This window comes from Nansenia antarctica (genome assembly GCF_963989245.1).
Source record: "Nansenia antarctica genome assembly, chromosome: 15".
Classification (NCBI taxonomy): Eukaryota; Metazoa; Chordata; class Actinopteri; order Argentiniformes; family Microstomatidae; genus Nansenia; species Nansenia antarctica.
In genome coordinates, this window is record NC_137685.1 from 5623562 (window position 1) to 5645172 (window position 21611).

Sequence of the window (21611 nt, forward strand, 5' to 3'; positions counted from 1 at the left end):
GAATGCTCATTGTTCATCTGGACACAAGTTTCATTGAGGGTGTTGTGTAGACGCCTGCTTCCCCTTAACGTGCCATACACCCCCAGTTCCCCGAGCTCCACCCTGCTCCATCAGATCATTGAGCCTGATCAGTCTACAGTGAACAACAGTCAACCAAGCAGTTTCACCTCCATACACACACTCTCAATGTCAGGAGCACAGGGGAGATCATTCTAACACCCCAGGTCTATCATTTCACTGAGGCAGGGACATGACAGGGTTTTCACAACATGTCCCAACACCTGTGTCATTACACAAGCACTGTACTTGATATGATCACCCAGGACACCGGATCCATCCTCTGTCCCGCTTCCTGACTGGAGAACAATTTACCTGAGTGGAGGCCATGTGTTCCTTGATGCCAAGCCCACGATGATAGACACACTAGAAGACTAACAACTCTGATTACATTATAGAAACCAACCTGGTTCATCAGTGTTGGAGGGGGGAGGGGTTTGTAGCTACTTTGTGAAATCTTGTTTTCTTCTTCCATTTCTGACTCACTGCGTGTAATTCTATGGTTTCACTGGATGACAGGGCTGTGTTGAAGGAGACTCCTACAGCATTCAGCCCACAGAGTGGAGAGAGGCAGCAGGAAACACTGTAACAGTGACAGGCATATGTGACACGGTCTGGTGAAAGGGGGAACAAGTCGGCAACCAATCAAAATGTTCTGACTTTTATTTTGAAACACAGAAATACGTTTCAACATTGTTGAAAATCACAACACCACACACTCACTAGTCAAGCCAAAATATGTGACACGTTCTAGTGTTTTGGTCCCCATGTCGCCATCCGATGTTCAATGTTCAGACTTTTCTTTCGAAAAATGTGAATATATTTCCACATTGTTGAAAATCAATGACACGTCGCTAGTCAACTAACACAGCTTGTTTTGTGAGCCTGCTAACAATGTGAAGTAGTGTTATAGTTAACTAGGTAGCAGTGGGGATTACTCTGAACATTTTGATTGGTTGCCGACATGTGGACCAAAACACTAGAACGTGTCACGTGGTCCTCACCTTATTTATATCTACAAAATATCAATGTTGCTATTGGGCTGGTCTGGTTTCATAAGAGTGTCTCTGTGTGTGTGAGAGACACAGCCTTTATTATTGTACAAATAAGATATCAATGTGAAGAACATGAGAACATTTAAAGAAAGTCTCGTTATTAATAAGCTTGCCTGTGACGTTTTTAGTTGTTGTAATAATTAGCCTGCAATAGTTTCACTGTACTACGTTGGTAATTTCCGGAAACAACATAGTACCACCACCACAGCTATTTTGATATACTGTACAGAGCTTTTCATTTCACAGCACAAACTGGAAGCATGTGTTTTGGAACTCATGTAAAAAGCTCTTTTTAGTGGTCGGTGGTCAGCTCTACGGAAAGTAAACATAAAGAGTGTTCTCCATTTTAACAACTCTAATGTTTAATTGCGAAAATAGTGTGTTGTTTAATGTCATTACAGTATATGGTACATGTACTGTATGTACTATTTCTATGGGAGATCTATTTAAGGCAATAAATCCATGTGTCTGTTATCTTGAATATGTTTTTTCTCCAATTGAGATTATCATTACTTTTCTTTTTAGTCTGTAAATCTGTTGGCTCAGGAGTTTGTTAAAAAACGGGTGTAGGATATGATAACTGCTCTCCTTTCTCTAACTGAAAATCTGATGACGGCATGCTCCCAAACTAAGGATGGAGTGTTCAAAGCACTCTGAGAATGTAGATAATACTTTGTCCCTGAAGTTTTGCTAATGTAAATAAATTCTGCTTGTAAATAGTAATATCTCCTTGATTGTATTTTCAAAAGATCCAGGGTAAAGGTGAACCTTCCTGTCGATAAAGAGAAGAAGAAAAAACTTGTTTTTGTAATTACTGTTAATTTCTCTGCTGTAAGCGCCTGCCTTTGAAAAGTACTGATTCAAACCACTGCTCGCGAGTTTGTGCGTGTGAGTGTGTGTGTGTGTGCGTGTATGTTTGCTACACTCTGTTATTCTGTGGAATGGTTGCTATTAAAAAAATAAAGGTTTGTTCCATTGTAGACTACCTATTATTTACTTAAAGAGAATCAAAATCCATGAGTGAGAATGGTAGTTCAGAGGTTATTGTAGGCCTAGTCAATACATCTATACATACAATCTATGTATTATAGGGTTTAAGGCTAAATTAATAGAAAGTCATAGTGCATGATAAATGAGTACTGTAGTACGCTATAAAGGACAAAGATTTCAGAAAAACATACAGTACAGGCCAAAAGTTTGGACACCTTCTCATTCAATGCGTTTCTTTTATTTTCATGACTATTTGGTTCATTGTAGATTCTCACTGAAGGCATCAAAACTATGAATGAACACATAGGAATGATGTATTTAACAATAAAGTGTGAAATAACTCTAAATATGTCTTATATTTTAGATTCCTCAAAGTAGCCACCCTTTGCTTTTTTGTTGTTAATAAAATATATAACAATAATATTTAATATAATATGTGTTAATAATATGTTATTATATATATATATATATTTAAATATTATTATTATTATATATTTTATTAACAACAACAAAGCAAAGGGTGGCTACTTTGAGGAATCTAAAATATAAGACATATTTAGAGTTATTTCACACTTTTTTGTTAAGTACATCATTCCACATGTGTTCATTCATAGTTTTGATGCCTTCAGTGAGAATCTACAATGTAAATAGTCATGAAAATAAAGGAAACACATTGAATGAGAAGGTGTGTCCAAACTTTTGGCCTGTACTGTATTTCCATTCAAGGCCAATGTCAAAATGCACTAAACGAAGAATGCACCTTACTTAAGATATAGGCCTCCAAATAACTTGTGAAAAGTGTGTAGGCCTTCTATAAATGAATATAGATGAGGCTGAACATGTCATCCAGCATCTCTGAGACAGAGCAGAGGAGAGGTCCTTCTAGCAGGCCCTATCTCTGCACATGCGCACAAGTGCGCCACTCTGACTCTGCTCCCCTCGCCGGTAGTGTTGCACAGGGAAGAAATGCAACTGCGTGTGGCGTGCTGCACTTAACACGCGCGAGGATTATATACGAGCACATCACTGTCGGGAGAAGGAGTAACGTCAAAGCAAAGGTACCAATTCTAATTATTACATGCAACATTAAGGCCTGGTCTTGCGACAGTATAGACAAATGTATTTTGATGCATCAACATTGTAAATGCCGCATGCACGCCTCCGAGTTAAAACAATTAATGTGACTACAATACAAAGAAGACTTTGTGGCATAGATTTTATTTTCCCTACGAGTCGTTTTATATGGTTTGTGCTTTTGGACATGAGCGTCTTTCGTCATAGTTTTTTCTGGATTTATTCCGCGGCTTTGAACAGGGAAGTTCAGAGTGTTTATTTCCACGCCGTATTTACGGTAAGAAAAGTCATGGTCAGGCCTAGCGGAGAGGCCCTGTGTGTGCGTCCTCTGTGAATGACAGCTCGAACGGCCTGTAAGATTTGTTTAATCCCGCCCCTAACAGACCCCTCAGCCAATCGGCTTCGTTCAAAGCCACTGACGAACTTGTGAAATACATTTTAACACCCCGCCCACTCCTTATATATCGGACAATAAGCCAAGTCCAACTGGGAATCAACAAAAAACCAGAAAGGCAGATTTGTAGTGTACGCCTATTAATTTGGCTCCTTTTTGGGGTGAATGTTTTTGCTGAATTGCTTTATTACGCAAAGCAGCGCTCCAGAAACATCATTTTGGAGACATTTTGGAGACAAAAAATGTTCAGCTATTGTTCTTTGGGTGAAAACTTGAAAGCATGAACTGTTCGCAGTAAAGGTCCAGGGTTGAAGGATCGTGCCTACTCATAGCGGATCTTGAAGCCCAGCCATCGGAACCGAATCTGGCGTCAACAACTGATGCGTATTTGCGCGCCATCTGCGTCATTACGGGTCGCTTCCGTGCCCTTATTTAGAGCCACACTGAGTGACTCTACGAAAAGGAGAAAGAATTTGTTGTGTGCTATTCATTCATAAATGTCATGCGTTAACTGTCACTGAGGATATAGATTCGACTGTTTCCCACATATGTCCCATAATCAGTTTAAGCCTACATGACTTCTTCTTAATCTAGTTTAATCAGAGACCCTCTGTAGCTATTGTCTCTCCCATTGTTTCGCTATGGGGAATGTTCTGCATAACCAGAAAACACGTGGGTTTCCAAGTGGCGTGAAGATATCCGGTTTATAGAGGTTGCATTGAAAATGGAATATGCAACTCCAACTCTCTCCCCAAAGGTGAGTCGCAGACTAAAAGTGATATGTAGATTCGGGTTATTGTGTTTTGATCTTAAAAATCGGGTTTATAACACATCAAATAAAAAAAAAGCTTCAAAGAGGTATGCCTCTTTGTAGCAACGATACCATCTTGAGAACCAGATGGGCCACACAGGCTTGGAAGTAGACATGAGACATGCTTTTTCTGGACCTGCATTAATGTAATTCAATGCATTTTAAGTTAATCAAAACATCAAGAATCGGGTTATTAAGTTCGATCGTGGGTTGACTTGTCTTGTGCGGAGGAATCAGGATACAAAGTAGCAAGGCATGGGCTCTGAGACAAAGTGCAATGTCAGGGTGGGTTGATCGGTTTATAGTACCGGTGTCGGACAAAGGGACATTAAAGACGGTTGTGGGAATCTCAACCTCGTGTTTGAAGGATGTCAGAGTTGACACTCGTTGCCTTAAAGATGACCTGTGTTTGATGTGTAGAGGTTGGGGATTGTTAAGCTTTGAAAAAGCTTCAAAGAGGTATGCATGCCACACACTGTAGCCAGATACCATCTTGAGAACCAGATCGCCACAGGCTTGGAAGCATGCTTTTTTTGGACCTGCATTAATGTAATTCAATGCATTTTAAGTTAACCATGAATAATAAACGAGATCGAAGATTAAAGCCTACGTTTATGATAAGGGCGCGTTTTTGGAATGGCATTGTCATTTTCGACGTTGCTCTTTTTAATATTTCAACTCTGATCACTTAAAGGCTATTCTTATCTGATGACTGATCAATCAATCACCCTAGGCTCCTGGTGCTGGGATGCATGGTTGGTTTCTCCTTGAGAATTAGACCAGGGTTGTAGTCTTCTGTCTGCTAACATTGTTCCTCGGTCATCTAGGTTTAGCCTAATGATGGTGGAATCTCCCCTGAGGTCTGTAAAAATGGGAAGTACGCTATACCACGTACTGTAGCCGGCTGAGATAATGCATGTTCATTCCCTCAAGCAAGCACGAAACCAGTGCTTCAATGTAGTGTTCCCCAGTAGGATGCACAAAGAGCTTAGATACCAAATGCTGTGCTTTATATCGTCACCCTCTTAAAATAAGGGCTTGGGTCACTTTTGAGGGAAATTATGTTTTTGCCTAAATATCATATATTCTAGATTTGGTTCAGTTTATTCTGTTTTTCTGCAAAAAACTTGAAATGATGACATAAGACGGTGACAATACCCTTTCTCCTGTTTTCCCTCTTGTCATCAGTATCCTGGCAACTGCATGCTTCCCCACACTTGAGGCCCGTTTGCTGTGATTCGTTGTGTAACAACAGATGCTGATCAAAAGATATTGAAAGAACAGACTTAAGAGAAACGTCTGCTGACTGATTTGTAGGGCACTCCTTTCTTTGTGATATCTAGTCCTATAGGCCTACTGTATCGACTCTTAACTCTTAAGCTAGAGCCTTTATTCTGTTGCTCAAGAGCTCCATCGTGGCGGGTGTAGGTACTGTACGTGTGCATGTGTTCTCTGTTTGATGGCTAACGAGGTCAAACTCTGTCTGTCTGTCTGTCTAAAGGAGGTCGATGTGGACACAATGAGTAAGATACCCCCTAACCGAAGAGGTATCACTTTTGAGGTGGGAGCACAGCTGGAGGCCAGAGATAACCTCAAAACCTGGTGAGTCTCTCTCTCTCTCCCTCTCTCTCTCTCTCTTTCTGCTTCTCTCTCTCTCTCTGCTTCTCTTTCCCTTTCTCTCTCTCTCTCTCTTTCTGCTTCTCTCTCTCTCTCTCTCTCTGCTTCTCTTTCCCTTTCTCTCTCTGCTTCTCTCTCTTTCTCTCTCTCTCTCTGCTTCTCTCTCTCTCTCTGCTTCTCTTTCCCTTTCTCTCTCTGTCTCTCTCTCTCTCTGCTTCTCTCTCTCCCTCTCTCTCTCTCTCTCTCTCTCTCTCTCTGCTTCTCTTTACCTTTCTCTTGCATCTGCACTCTTTCTGTTTCGCAGCTCCTTCATCCATCTTGCCCCACCTTTTCATCCCTCTCAGTTGCTTAGTTTGCCCTATCTAAATCACACCCTTCTAATTCCCTGGGGGCGGCTGTGGCGCAGGAGGTAGAGCCGCCGTCTAATGATCGCAAGGTCGGCAGATCGGCGGTTCGAGCCCCGGCTGGCCACATGTCGAAGTGTCCTTGGGCAAGACACTGAACCCCAAAATTTGCTCCCAGTGAGCGGAGCCGGCGCCTTGCATGGTAGCTTGGCCGCCATGTGTGTGTGTGAATGTGTGTGTGAATGGGTGAATGAGAGGCCGTTGTAAAGCGCTTTGGATAAAGGCGCTATATAAGTGCAGTCCATTTACCATTTGCCCTGCACTAAGGTATGCGGCCAACATAGAGAAGATCGACTACGAGGACGAGAAGGTGCTGATCCACTACCGCCAGTGGAGCCACCGCTACGACGAGTGGTTTGAATGGACCAGCCCCTACCTGAGGCCCGTCGAGAGGATCGGGCTGAGGAGACAGGGCCTGCTGCAGGATGACTGTCCTATCCCTGTAAGCCAAGTACTCTACTTTTTATTTATTCTTACCTATTTGTTCTATCAAACCTATTTATTCATTTTCGTTGTATTACAGCAGTTACTTTATGTTTCGATTTTACTTGTCCTTCCAAGGGTTTCCACGTGAACGACAAAGTCCTCGCCAGTTGGTCAGATTGCCGCTTCTACCCTGCCAAGGTCCTGGCCGTCAACAAAGATGGTGGGTGTCAGTGACTCACTGTGTTTATAAGCTACACACATTAGATTTCTGTGGTTATTTTAGCGTGCTCAATCGGATCTCCCTCTTCCCTTCAGCATCTTACTCAGTGAAGTTCTACGACGGAGTGGTCCAGACAGTCAAGGGCATCCATGTGAAGCCTTTTGTCAGAGAGGTGAGCTCTTCTCCATCTCCTGCTGTAGTCACTGTTGATGGTCAATGATCACTAGGGGTGCAACGGTTCAGTTGGCCCACGGTTCGGTATGAACCTCGTTTTTTTGGGTCATGGTTCGGTTTTGGTACATGTATTTTTTTTAAATGCTACTATTTATTTACCAACTGTTACTTTACTTTATTTTGCTTATACTTATGGAACTTTAACATTTAGACACATTCCAGAATATGACTGGTATATTGTATAATATAAATATATATAAACAAAAAACACTTTCAAATGTAAAAAAACTACATAAACACTTTCAAATGTGTTCACTAGTGTATTGAACCGTGGAAGGCGAACCGTACCGTCCGTAAAAAAAAATCGAGAACCGTTGCACCCCTAATGATCACTAGCACCTGCTTAGAAGATTGTATGAGATCTTATCATATCGTAGTATATTCAATCTTTGTGGGTCATATTCACTTACATTTTTCCTCGTCTTTTCATCTCCCTCCCTGTGGAAATAGCCACCGACTCGCTCCTCAGACAGGAACCGTGTCACAAAGGCCCCGAACGGGACGGACAGGAAGCCTCAGGAGAACGGGGGACCGAAGAGTAAGAGAGCCAGGCGCAGTACCTCTGACCAGGAGGGGGACAGCGACTCGGAGGAGGATGATGAAGATAACGAGGACTGGGAGGATAGAGAGGGGGACGAGAAGATGAAGAGGAAGGACAGTGAGGGAGACTGCACCAATGAGAAAGCACCAACGATTAAGCAGGAGGAGGAGGAGAGTGCAGACCAGCAAACAGGACAGAACAACCTCAGGGATCCAGTGAAAGAGTCTGTGCAAGTGAATGGAGTGAATGGAGAGAACGGAGTGAAAGTGGAGGATGACAGAGGACAGGTAGAGGACAGTCCCACTCCTCATCTGAATGGAGTAGTGAAGAAAGAAGAGGAAGAAATACCAACTAATCCAGCAGCCCAGATAGGTAAGGAAACACAAATCAGAGGATGACACTACGGGGGTGGGAATGTTGTGTGTGTTTGTAGGGAGGTGTTGTTTCACCCTCGCAACTCTTTCTCTCCTTTCTTTTTCTGTAGAAGATAAAAACATGCCCACGGAAACTAAGCCATCCACTGAGTCGGCCAATCAGACGCCGACACAGACAGTACCAGTGGCCGTCACAACCCCCTCTGCTGCTGCTGCATCCACCAATGACAAAGTGGAAGAGAAGGAAACCGGCCAAACAGACAGCAGCTCCACACCTGCTGCGGAGGCCCCACCACCACCACCAGCCCCCCCTGCGAAACGTAAGACCGCAAATGACCACCGGCCATTTCTACGGCTTGTGTTTATATTCACTATACACAAAGTTTTTTTTTCTCTCACTGAAAATAATTGGTCATTGGAGGATCTGTCCAAATTGATAGCCCTGTAGTAGTGTAGAAAATTTGATGATTTTATATATATATATATATATATATACTGTTTGGTTTCGGTGGGTGTTTTGTGCGTAAGGAGAAACTAAAATGCTACTATTTATTCACAAACTGTTACTTTAATTTTGCTTATACTTATGGAACTTTAACATTCAGACACATTCCAGAATATGACTGGTATCACCGTTACTTATGATAGGGCTTGGTTCAACCGGCTAGCATTCAGGTAAGAACAGGCAGGTGCCGTGTATCTGTGCAGGCTGAGGTTGGGCAGTTAAGTGCAATTCTGACTGCATAGATTAAGACTTTTTTACTCAGCAATTAAGAGATTCTAATCTTATTCAGAAATCATAAAAACTAAGAGATGTTATAAAACTTGTGATTAATCTTAACTTGTGATTAATCTGATTAAGCACAGAATATTATTGTGATTTACAGGGGTGCAAACTTGTCACCTTTCTGCTAAGTTAGCCATTTTTACCTCAAAATAGGTAATCCATGTGAATCGTGTAGATCTGCAAAAAATAAATAAGAATTTGGGGGGGGGGGGGGGTCGTGTTAGTCTCATCCAAGTCACATGATGCGCGAGCTAACTAATCTTCCTGTCTGCTAAACTCTGCTGCTGTTGAAATAACTTTTAGCTTCAGGCAGCTAGGTACAATTCTGTCTACTTACACACGCATCATTGCTAGACCTTATTAGTGCTAGCGCTATATATACACCGTATTCTCCGGACTATAAGTCGCACTTTTTTTCATAGTTTGGCTGGTCCTGCGACTTATAGTCAGGTGCGACTTATATATTAATATACAGTATATAGAATTTCATACTGACTGACATGAACCAAGGAGTAAACATTACCGTCTACAGCCGACAGAGGGCGCTCTGGGCCGCTCTGGGCTTGTGACAACTATATGCTGCTCCTATACCACTGAAGAAGTTATCTAAAACATTAGCTTGTTGATGCTAAGCAAACGGTAGCTTGGTGAACTTGTTTACTGGTAACTTGCTTGTTGGACTCGCTGGCTTGTTATGTTCATTTAGCCTATTCAGCCTCCTATTGTGTAGCTGAATAACTGTTAATGTGTTACGTTAACATACCTGACTTCTATTCAGCCTGTTGTTCTGTGTGCTATTGTGTAGTTGAATAAACTTGCCTTTCCAGATTAAATGTCTGTTCTTGGTCTTGGATTTTGTGAAATATATTTCTAAATAAATGCGACTTATAGTCCAGTGCGACTTATATATGTTTTTTTCCCCTCTTCATGTCGCATTTTTCGACCTTAATAATGTCTATTATTAATTATTCATGTTAATTCTTCTTCTATTTGTTCCAGGAAAACAAGGTTTCCACAACCCCAACAGATTCAGCAGAGAGCCATGTGAGTATGTTCACTGCACCTTCTCTCTCACACCCTTCAGTACCCTAACCCTAACCCTCTCTGGTCCTAGCCCTTCATACATCCTTTCTGATCCTCCTTCCCCCCCAATCCCATTGCTGTGTTTCAGTGTACAGAGTTATCAAAAACCAGCCTCCTCCTGTCCTGTCCATCAACCTGGACCACAACCCCTTCAAGTGCAGCGCTCCCGGCTGCACCAAGTCCTTCCGCAAGGCCAAGCTGCTGCACTACCACATGAAGTACTACCACGGGGAAGACCAGCCCCTGGAGGGGGACAACAGCCCCACCAGGAGCATCCAGACCCGGGCGTCAGAGAAGCAGACCTCCCCTACCGTTCTGGAGAGTCCCAAGAGGCGGCGCACCATCTCTGCTTCGATGCGTAAGTCCTTTGCTGCGTGGTGTTCTATCGTGGCGTTCTATCACGGTGTTCTATCACGGTGTTCCATCACGGTGTTCCATCACTGAGACTGCCAATGGCCCCGGGCCTGAGCTAGATTACTCTTCCTGTTACGACTGGTGGATTGATGATTCACTTGCTTAGTCAAATGTATTGATTGTAAGTCGCTTTGGAATAAGGCGTCTGCTAAACGCCAAAAATGTAAATCTAAATGTGTTCTCTCAATCTGAAAAAGGAGCTATTTGTGATGACCTACTTGGAACGGGTGGGCTATTCTACTCTGTGGCTAATGCTTTGCCTTCTTTTTTTTAAAAATGTTTTTTAATGTCTTGCAGACTCGACTGTTCAAAATCCCACCAGAGCTCCCCCGTCTCCTCGTAGTGATGTGAAGACAGCAGCCAGACGCACATCCGCCCCCCCTATCGTTGATACCCAGAGCCAGCAGCAGAGGGTGCTGTTGAGGGAGAAGAGCAAAGAGAACCAGCTGGACAGGAACGGACGGAGGCCTGTGGAGAAAGAGCGGGACAGGACTGGCTTGGACATAGGTATGATAGGTAAAGACACATAACTGTGGGCGGTGGGAGTGTCACTAGAAAATGCAGTAGAGTGACTACTATCTATAGTAGAGGGACCACATTAACCACATTGTTGTGATGTGCTAAACATGCAGTTATGTTACATAGCAATGTGTTTTAGTTAGCTACCAATACCATGGTAGCAAACACGTCTGTTTTGATTAAGAGCGATAATCTTTGGTTTGCGTTGTACCAACATATTTTAAGGTTTCAATGTTTGACACATCATTGGAAAGCTTCCAATCTGCACTTTTCATAATCTATAAAAAACAAAAAATCCTTCCTGGCTTGGGGACCAAAACACCAGACCCTGTCACATATAATTTAATAATAAATAATAATAATTTGTGAGGAACAGCTGATGACAATAAAACATTCCAAACATTTCCAAAGTCATTGTTAGAACTAGAGTACTAGAAGTACTCGGTATCGGCAAGTGCATAAATGTACGAACTTGTACTTGGTCTGGAAAAAAAGTGGTATCTGTGCATCCCTATGATTTAAATATGTACGGCAGCCTACAATATTTGTACTACTTTGGGTGCCCTCAGACTGTACGACACTGTCTTTGACTCCTATTCGTGAGTTTAGAATTATACAGTTCTATCTCCGTTTAGAATGATAAGGTTCTATCTCCGTTTAGGGCAGTTCAGAGATATTGAGCGTCAACGTTTTTACATTCCATTATGTTTTGTGAGATGGAACCTTCGTATTTTATTAATTACTAACTCAAAAATTTCAACATTTTAAAAATAACACCACACAGGCATTAATAAACACCTAATGGATCAGATTATGTAAAAAACTAAATTTTGACAAAAATGGAGATAGAACCTTATAATTCTAACGTCACGTATTGCTGTCTGTCATTTCAGCGCTGGTGAAAGAACGAGACCGGCTGAAAGACAAGAAACCCAGAGACTTCCTCCGTATCAAACTGAAGAAGAAGAAGAAGAAAAAGAAGGCCAAGTCCGGTAAGAAACGCGAGCCTGTCGTTCTGCATGGGCCTCCTGCTACCCTACTGCTACTGCATGTGCACTGCTGCGTCGGGAGTGGCCAAGGCCCCGGGCCACAAAGTCTTCATCCACTCCTCTTGATGTGGGGGCTTCCCTGGTGCCCTCCCTACTGGCCTACATCACCTCATTAGTCTGATAATCCATATGGATGGCATCATTCTTTTTATTCTTTTTGGCTCCTGGTCGGTCAGTATTACAAATCCAGCCAGGGCTGAGCTCAGATCCCTTTTTATTTGAGCATGCTTTTAACCACCTAGCTTCTGCACTTCTAATGCCATGTATAAGCCACTACTGACCCCTCACCCCTAGGTTGTTCATTAGGTGTGAGTGTGTGTTACACTAGTCAAAACAAGCCGACGATGAGAGGATTGTATTTGTCACTTTTGTATATTCATGAGTTACTAATATTCTGGTCACTTGTCTGGTCACCCGTTCAGGAAGACGGAAGTAGAGTATTTGAAACTGTAAAACGTCTGTGCTGTGTTTCATATCTGTCGGGCATAGTGTGTGTTTGTCCTCGTGTCTCCTCTATAGAGTAGCTCTTATTTATTTGCCCATCAGCGTATCCAAAAGTTGACATTTTTGTTCTGCGTCTGCTTCCCCCTGCCTTTTTATGACAGAGTACACAGGTAGTGAGGAGAATATTGACATCTCAATATTCGGTCTTCAGTCCAAATTGAATTTGCCACTCAAATTCCCCCTCACACATAATCACAAGCCTGAGGCCTCCCGCTGCAGGCCCGGATACAACCAATCAGAGCACATACACGTGGATGGTGGGTATCTGTGTGTGTGTGTGTGTGTGTGTGTGTGTGTGTGTGTGTGTTTCTCTCTTTCCCCTCCATTATCTTTGTCCTGGATTCAATCTAACAGCCATTTGTAATTTAGATTTCATTGGTATATATCTTTTTATAATCTGTCTCATGTTCTTCATAATTTTTCCACACCCTTGGGTGTGACTAAGTGAATGAACTAGAGCTGCTGTCACAGTTAATGATTGATTCTATGGTTTTTGATTGAATCCCGGCCCTTCCTTGCTGCTACTGCTTGCTTATTAAATTGTCACCGGGAGTTTCATGTTCGTTCAACTCACAGCGTGATGCATTAAAAAAAGATAACTGCAGGGTTCGACAGTAACGCTTCTTTACTTGCCCGGAGCAAGTAAAACATTCGCCGGGTTTGTTTGTGCGAGCCTGAGGACGCTGCTAGATCCTGGATGTTTTTACCTGTGTGCAGGAAGAACAACAGACGGCGCAGGCGCGAGACTAGACTAGATGATCGTGGAGTGAAGATATCATCAAAGTGGATCGATCACCCGTCCACTTTGATAATATCTAACCCGGCGAATGTTTTTCTTGCTCCGGGCAAGTAAAAAAGCGTTACTGTCGAACCCTGAACTGTAACAATGCTACTGTTGAAATACTCCATCAGCATTTCGACCCATGGGTCCTACCATGGGGAAGGTTTCTCTATTGGTGCTGAAATGGATCCCAATGTAAATCCGATTTTCCCGTGAGGTCTGAAATGCAGTTATGTCTGAGATAGTGAGACACATAGTGTGTGAAATGTTAAGAAATCTGCTAGACGTGTGTATAGGTACAGTAACTAGTGGTATAAGCACACTATTAAACATTTGCTGCATTAGGACCTCAATGAGGGCAAACGTCACCTAGCTGTATCAGGATTGTGTTTATTCGTTAAAACCCTTCCCCCCCTTGACTCTCCCCCCCTACCGTAGATGAGGATAGCCTCAGTGATTGGTCTACAGACAGCTGTGGATGGAGCGACCACGAGCTTGGGGCGGAGTTGGACGTCATCACTCCCCCCCTGAGCCTGGACTCCATAGCGATGGAAACGAGTGGTCAAGAAGAGATGGTGCGCTGCGTCTGTGAGGTGGAGGAGGAGAACGACTTCATGATACAGGTAAAGTCATAGGTCATCATTATCTGAGACCAGTTAGATCCCTACAAGTTCCTACATACTTCCACTTTTTGTATCGTGGCTAATGGAAAGTCTGTGTCCTCTGGCCTTCCCCCCCCCAGTGTGAGGAGTGCCTGTGCTGGCAGCATGGCACCTGCATGGGTCTCCTGGAGGAGAACGTCCCAGACAAGTACGCCTGCTACATCTGCAGAGACCCACCAGGTGAGCGATAGCAACACACGACTGCTCACCGGTCCCTACGCTTCCTCCACATTTTATATTTCGTGACGTTAGAATTTTAAGGTTCTTAAAATGTTTGTCAAAATTTAGTTTTTTACATAATCTGGTCCATTGGGTGTTTATTAATGCCTGTGTGGTGTTATTTTTAAAATGTTGACATTTTTGAGTTAGTAATTCATAAAATACAAAGGTTCCATCTCACAAAACATAATGGAATGTAAAAACTTTGACGCTCAATATCTCTGAACTGCCCTAAACGGAGATGGAACCTTATCATTCTAAGCTCACCATATGTTTTGGTTTCGACATGCTTTTTTTGCCCATAGACATTTTCTGTGAGGGGGTTCATTTTTGTGATTTTTTGACTCCTCTTATGACATCGCGTCACCTCTGTTCCAGGTCAGAGGCAGAGCTTGCGATACTGGTACGACCGCGATTGGTTGAACAGCGGTCACATGTACGGCCTGTCCTTCCTGGAAGAGAACTACTCCCACCAGAACGGCAAGAAGATCGCCGCCACACACCAGCTACTGGGGGACGTCCACCGCGTAGTGGAGGTGCTCAGCAGCCTGCAGCTCAAGATGAGCATCCTACAGTAAGTACAGTAGTATAGAATGATTATCGTCCAGTCGTGACGTTAGAATTATAAGGTTCTATCTCCATTTTTGTCAAAATTGAGTTTTTTTACATAATCTGATCCATTAGGTTGATCTATTAATGCCTGTGTGGTGTTATTAAAATGTTGACATTTTTGAGTTAGTAATTAATAACATACAAAGTTTCCATCTCACAAAACATAATGGAATGTAAAAACTTTGACGCTCAATATCTCTGAACTGCCCTAAACGGAGATAGAACCATATAATTCTGAGCTCACGCAGTGTCTACACAATGTGGAAATGTGCCTCAAGCACATTCGGTTCAATTTCATCTGGATCTTTGCCTTTTCAATCTACACATTAGGGACGCTGTTTCTTTGATGCTTTTATATGAATGTATATCTGAGGTTTTTAATAAAAATCTAGAGAATTACAGTCATGTCATCTCATTGTCGTCATCGCCCCCCCCTCCACAGGAGCCAGGCCCACCCGGAACTGCGCTTGTGGTGCCAGCCCTGGAAACGGGCAGAGAGGCCCTGGAGGAGAGGCGAATCCGGCCTGAGCACCGACGCGGCGCCGTCACCCGCGGCAACCGACGACGGTCTCTACCGCGGCGGGACCGACGCGCTGGTGTCGGCCGCCGTGGAGAAGCTGAGCCGAGCCGCCGCCTCTTCCTCCTCGTCCTACCAGGCCTTCCAGGCGTTCCAGTACATCAGCAGCGAGCACTGCTACCAGAAGCCCAGCGCGTACTACCCCGCGGTGGAGCAGAGGCTGGTGGTGGAGACGCGGAGGGGGTCGGAGCTGGAGGACAGCCTGAGGAGCACGGAAGATCTGCTGGAGAGAGAGCAGCGCTACGGGGGGCTGATGGAGACCGACCGTCCCAAAACCCTCAACACTAACATCAAGGTAAGGGCGGTAATACCATCTCAATAACTGTCTTTATTTTCTTTTTTTTACCTCTGTGTCCATCTATACCTTCCATATATCCCATTCAATATTTCAGGGGTGCAAACTTGTCACCTTTTAGCTGTTTTAGCCACTTTTACCTCAAAATAGGTCAACAATTTCCATAAATGTTCTTTGTTTTCAGGCAAAAAAACAAAACGTGTCACCTTTTTGGGCCATCATCAGTTTGCATCCCTGATATTTGATGGGGATCACTTCAGGAATAAAGACATGTTGGTACTCTTAAGAGAATGCCTTGAGCCTGAGTCGGTGTGTTTGTGTGTCCAGGTCTCAGACGCTGGTCAGTGGACCCAGGTGGAGGTGAAGATGGAGAACGGAGTATGTGACGGAGGGGGGAGCCCAGACTGCAGCGGGCAGCAGCACCAGTGGCAGATCAACCTGCTGGACCACATAGACGCTGCGCAGGACGAGGTCACGCACCGGATGGACTTCATCGAAAGAGAGCTGGATGGTGAGACACACTGCCACAGTTTATCGTGACGTTAGAATTATAAGGTTCTATCTCAATTTTTGGTCAAAATTGAGTTTTTTTACATAATCTGATCCATTAGGTGTTTATTATTGCCTGTGTGGTGTTATTTCTAAAATGTTGACATTTTTGAGTTAGTAATTAATAAAATACAAAGGTTCCATCTCACAAAACATAATGGAATGTAAAAACGTTGACGCTCAATATCTCTGAACTACCCTAAACGGAGATAGAACCTTATAATTCTAAGCTCACGAGTTTATGATGATGAAAGACCTTGATTTCAGCCATGCATTATGATTGAGAGTGAGTGATTGTTTTAAATGGTGTTTATTCCTCCTCCTCCTCCTCCTCAGTGTTGGAGAGCTGGCTGGACTACACAGGGGAGTTGGAGCCACCGGAACCTCTGGCCCGCCTGCCGCAGCTCAAGCACCGTGTCAAGCAGCTTCTCACAGAGCTGGGGAAGGTGCAGCAGATCGCCCTGTGCTGTTCCACATGAGGGCGCCAGCGAGCAGAACCAGCGCCACTTCCACGCACACCGCTGCACACAGACAATATAGAGTTGGACACTCACTGGTCTACGGCATGATGAGGGGTTGAACTGAACTGAGCTGAAATGGCTGGATATTTAAATGCAAATGCACTTAATGTCAGTATACTGTAGACTGGGTGCGGGTTTCTCATGACAGGAGACGGTCAGCTGATGTACGTCTTTGGAAGGCCTCTGGTTTGGATAGAATGAAGGTGTACTGTATCATGATTAAAAATGTAGGCGTAGCCCGATCTGCTTGACCAGTACGAGAGAAGAAGAAGAAAAAATAAAAACAGGGCCGGTTTTTGGTCTCATGGGGTTTCTTGATGCAAATCTGAACCATATTAATGCCTTTTGTTCTGGAGTACTGTCTGCCTGCCCTCATGCACTCAACAGAGCCTTGCTGAGCTGTATATTCAAAGACTCACCTAAACTCCTGGTTGTCACAGGTAACCTTCAGATTGACAACGTTCTTCTCGATGTGACAGAACACTTTCCCTGGAGCGATATTCCTCCAGACCTTTCCTTTATGAATATTGTAAAGAATTGTAGTATTTGATTGTCTCCTGATTGCATATAAATGTTAAGCTTATTCTTGCTGATAATGTGGACTATTTTATAGAGCACAAACCTTTAAGGTTTTGAATGAGTGGAAAATGCAAACTATATTCTTATATAATGGCACTGTATAGATAAGTAATTGCTTAATACGTGACCCTTCTTTTCTCTGTTACATATTCAAAAAAAAAAATGTTGAATGCTGCAGCTGGTCTAATGTCTGATGGGATTAGTGTCATAACACACACTGTGAAGTTATTTTTGGCCAGAATCAAATGCTTCGGACGCTCCTGGGACACTGTTGTTCATTGTTATATTGTTGTTGTTTTCCACCCATATTTCTTTGTCTTGGTTTAATCTTCTCTTTTGTTGTGTTTGTCTGACATCTTTGACTGCTTCACTGTAGCATTTGACCTTTGACTCGCTGCAATATTTGTGGAGATATCTGCTATGACCTAAGCAATTTTTTGCTCTTATCAGTGAAAAGACTCGTGGTGGACCTTTAGATTTCCTTTTCCTATATTGGTTTTGTCTCACCTGTACTTTTTATTTGCAATATTTTGTATTTTTTGTGTAAATACATTATTCAAAATGGTTCTGTTATTGGGATTGTCTTTGTAATGAAAGAAAGTTATTTTTCAACATTCAGCTCAAAAGGGATCATGCCGACAGTATAGTATGTCAGGCTGACAACCAGACAAGAACGGTTGAATAAAATGCAAATAACATGCTGGTACATAAACTACTATCTCTTCCTATGATCACACATGGATAAGACCTGTCTCATTAGTTCTGAAGAATAAATTGCACACAGTTAAATAAATGTAATATGCCCACAGCAACATTGCAAATATAATTGACCACAACAATTCGTAATTTTCTTACAGTCGCAAATCCGGGCAATTATAGAACACACATCCTCAACAATAACTGGAATTTACTTGTTTGTTGAAAGCTCTCATTTTGAGTTATGTTACCCCTCAAAACCCAACGTTGTTATTTGAAGCCAAGCTGTCCTTCATTTGTACAGCTGGAAACACATCTGGCAAATAAAGCTTACAAAAATACATCTGGCAAATAAGTCAAAGGTTACAAGGCCAGATCGAATTCGATGTAAACATGTTTTCAGCACAGCTGAACGCTTATTTATACAATCCGATCGAGACAGCAAATAGAGACTTGATGGGAATTCTAATCTCTTAATCTCTCAGAAATAGGTCAACACATGCAGGTGATCTATTGCCTCTCCATGTATAAAAGAAAAGGGAACAGTATTTGGACAGCATCTTTCTCGGTTACCCTATTGGGGGCGTTCGAATGAATTTCGTTCCGCCTTCTCTGATTGGCTGCCTCGCTTGTCCTCCGTGTGTCCACTAGGACGCATATGTGTAGTTCCGCCCTGAGAGAGGAGTGACACCGAAACCCGTCGGAATAGGAAACAGGCGAAGAGAAACGTGCATTTTATTACCAGCAACCTTACTATTTCTCCCAATTTAATCTCAGAGGATTTGAGGCCTCGAATCAAACGGATACTTCTTTAATCCAGGCGGTAAGTGTAAAACAAACGCTGCATCGAGACAGCATTTTTTATAATCTTACCAAATGCAGATGTGGCCATTGCATGGTGTGTAAATCTACAAGATAATCCACCATCAATGGAACTCGCATTGAGCATTTTCCTTGACATCCTTTTTCCATCTGTATGCATGCATACCAGTTCTCCGTTATATTTATTTCTAGAATGTATAACTCATCTATTTCTCGTCCGGTTGGCTTTGATATCTCAAAAACAATTCGTGAGGTTAGAATGATACGGTTCTATCTCCGTTTAGGGCAGTTCAGAGATATTGAGCGTCAAAGTTTTTACATTCCATTATGTTCTGTGAGATGGAACCTTTGTATTTTATGAATTACTAACTCAAAAATCAACATTTTAAAAAATAACACCACACAGGCGTTAATAAACACCTAATGGATCAGATTATGTAAAACAACTCAATTTTGACAAAAATGGAGATAGAACCTTATAATTCTAACGTCACGAATTGCACGTAATGATCTGAAGACCAGATATTGCAGAAGTGCTTCACGCGCTGCATTGCTACTTTTGCAACAAAAATCCACTCGCACGTCGTTTCTACACGACCCGCTGCTGCGATACAAGCTGTTTTAGTGTGCTGTCATTCACTGTTGAATAACTTTGTTATTTTTTGCTCACGATGTTTTCACACACTGGCCACTGAATTCAACAAATAGCCCATAATATTCGAACCGAATCGCGTCGAAGGAGCGAAAAAAGGGGATCTGCCAAAAGCCTCGAGATGGGATGGGGAATCTCCAGTAACAGTAACAGTATGTCCCCAATGCATAATGCAGGCTATAGCTATATCCAACACTCAAGACTGAGAAAGCAACTCATTGATTGATTGGGCGATTGAAGTGTAATACAAAACGTGTTACATGACATCATTTAATGCATTTAATGTAAGGCATTTTAGGTTGAGCGTGCTTGCTGGAGAAATTCATTTCTAGGTTAGTGCTTAAAACAGACACGACTTGCCGTAGGCAACCGGTGGCGAGGAGAGAGAATCTCATTCTTCTTCTTCCGGGGCTCCAAAGAGAGACAAACTGCTCATGCGAAGGTCACTCAGGTGGAGGTCAGTCAGGTGGAGGTCACTCAGGTGGAGGTCAGTGGATTGGATTCGGGTGGTGTGACCGCAGAGCAGAGCAGGTATTTGAATTCAAGACAAGTGACTCCAAGGATGACCTCAACAGTGCCACCTGAGCACCATTGACTGGGGATAGTGAGTCTGAGTTTACACAACAAACACTGGCATTGTTTCCAGTTTCCACAACAGTGGTCCCATTCAAAAAAGAGTTGGGACCTAGGCTATAGTAACCTATTGACAGAGAACTACTTTTAGTGAGCCTATTGTGAGTGGAACAACCGTAGTTTAATAGATAGCGACTTACATTGCAGTGAGTGCATACATTTCTGTATATATGGTCCCAGCGGGAATCGAACCCACAACCTAAGCTTTGTTAGTGCCATGCTCTACCAACTGAGCCACAGAGGACCAGTTTGATGTATGTTTGGTGTTACCATTATCATAGGAGGGATTCCACACACACAACACATGGTTGGTTATAGCTTATCACTGTAAATGACTAATTGGTGGGAGTGTCTACAAGTTATAGTTTAGCTATTCACCACCCCAGTTTTGTTCATAAGGAGGTCAATGGTCAATTTCCAGTCGAATGTCGAACCTTGTTTCTCCTGTACATTGTCTGAAGCATTGGCTGAACCTGGCATGACGTTAGAAGGAACGTCCTATTGGAGATGTGTTCCCTTGGCCTTTGCAAAGTGGTTACATGCTGTTCAAGGGACCCGGCTATGCCTCCCTTCTGTGTAGTCCTATTAGGTTAACTGCTGCTAAAAAAAACGGATGCTAATTGCTAGGCTAATGCTTACATCTGTTAGAGCCCAATTAGTATTAATTTCACCGTTACATACTACACACATTATGTGAGAATTCCTGTATGACAGTCACAGACAGTCATAGCGTGAGCTTAGAACTATAAGGTTCTATCTCCGTTTAGGCCAGTTCAGAGATATTGAGCGTCAAAGTTTTTACATTCCATTATGTTTTGTGAGTTGGAACCTTTGTATTTGATTAATTACTAACCAAAAAATGTCAACATTTTAAAAGGAACACCACACAGCCATTAATAAACACCTAATGGATCAGATTATGTAAAAAACTCGATTTTGACCAAAAATGGAGATAGAACCTTATAATACTAACGTCACGATAGGTTAGAAGAACTGTGATGGAAGGATTTTAGATTCCTGACTGAGTTATATCGGGGTGGATGTCAGGGAATAGTGCTCACAGGGGAGACAGCAGGTTTAATTAAGGTCTACTGCTGCCAGTCTTCTGTGTTCACTCCATCACCAGAGCATCACTGTCTTGTCAGCGCTGGAGGGCAAAACAAAAGCCCTGGGAATCATGACAAGGAGGTGAGACATCCAATCTGACTATTTCACTCCTCTTCCACAAATACTTCCCTGTTGCTTTCATGTTAACAATAATCAGTCTCTGTTAGTCTGTTATTTCTCTCTAGTAGATCATCATGGTAGCTAGCATAAAGCTAGCGGTGAAGTCCTAGTGTAGCCTCAGTGGTCAATTTCACTGTGGTTAGTTAACCATTTACATTTACATTTTTGGCATTTAGCAGACGCCTTATTCCAAAGCGACTTACAATCGATACATTTGACTAAGCAAGTGAATC

General features: G+C 42.8%; 3 protein-coding genes across 3 annotated transcripts in view; all 3 read left to right on the plus strand.

The window, feature by feature from the left end:
* The window catches only part of arhgap46a (Rho GTPase activating protein 46a), a 39960-nt gene extending 39728 nt beyond the window's left edge, over window positions 1-232 (plus strand). Inside the window, exon 11 of the mRNA XM_080545464.1 lies at window positions 1-232. This exon is cut by the window's left edge and continues 145 nt beyond it. Coding sequence (XP_080401590.1) covers window positions 1-50 — 50 coding nt within the window. The 3' untranslated portion in view covers window positions 51-232.
* Window positions 233-3071: 2839 nt separating this feature from the next.
* Window positions 3072-17919, plus strand: phf20a (PHD finger protein 20, a). The gene is made up of 18 exons (XM_080545466.1): window positions 3072-3160; window positions 5883-5983; window positions 6670-6844; window positions 6964-7048; window positions 7144-7244; window positions 7733-8195; window positions 8308-8517; window positions 9984-10028; window positions 10156-10425; window positions 10779-10988; window positions 11894-11992; window positions 12655-12810; window positions 13773-13957; window positions 14077-14176; window positions 14594-14789; window positions 15270-15699; window positions 16027-16210; window positions 16585-17919. The coding sequence occupies exons 2-18, from the start codon at window positions 5901-5903 to the stop codon at window positions 16725-16727; spliced, it is 3135 nt and encodes a 1044-aa protein (XP_080401592.1). The 5' UTR covers window positions 3072-3160; window positions 5883-5900; the 3' UTR covers window positions 16728-17919.
* An 811-nt stretch (window positions 17920-18730) lies between these two features.
* The window catches only part of ndrg3a (ndrg family member 3a), a 37910-nt gene continuing 35029 nt past the window's right edge, over window positions 18731-21611 (plus strand). The window contains exon 1 of the mRNA XM_080545487.1: window positions 18731-18867. The gene's annotated coding sequence lies outside the window, so the exon portion shown is untranslated. The remainder of the gene's footprint in view (window positions 18868-21611) is intronic.

Bases quoted from the DNA above. Each gene is read 5' to 3' on its own strand.
- phf20a (XM_080545466.1), top strand. From the start codon at position 5,901: ATGAGTAAGATACCCCCTAACCGAAGAGGTATCACTTTTGAGGTGGGA. The intron at 11,993-12,654 runs GTAAGAAACGCG...TTTTTATGACAG, and splicing joins GAAAAAGAAGGCCAAGTCCG to AGTACACAGGTAGTGAGGAG. The intron at 14,790-15,269 runs GTAAGTACAGTA...CCCCCTCCACAG, and splicing joins CTCAAGATGAGCATCCTACA to GAGCCAGGCCCACCCGGAAC.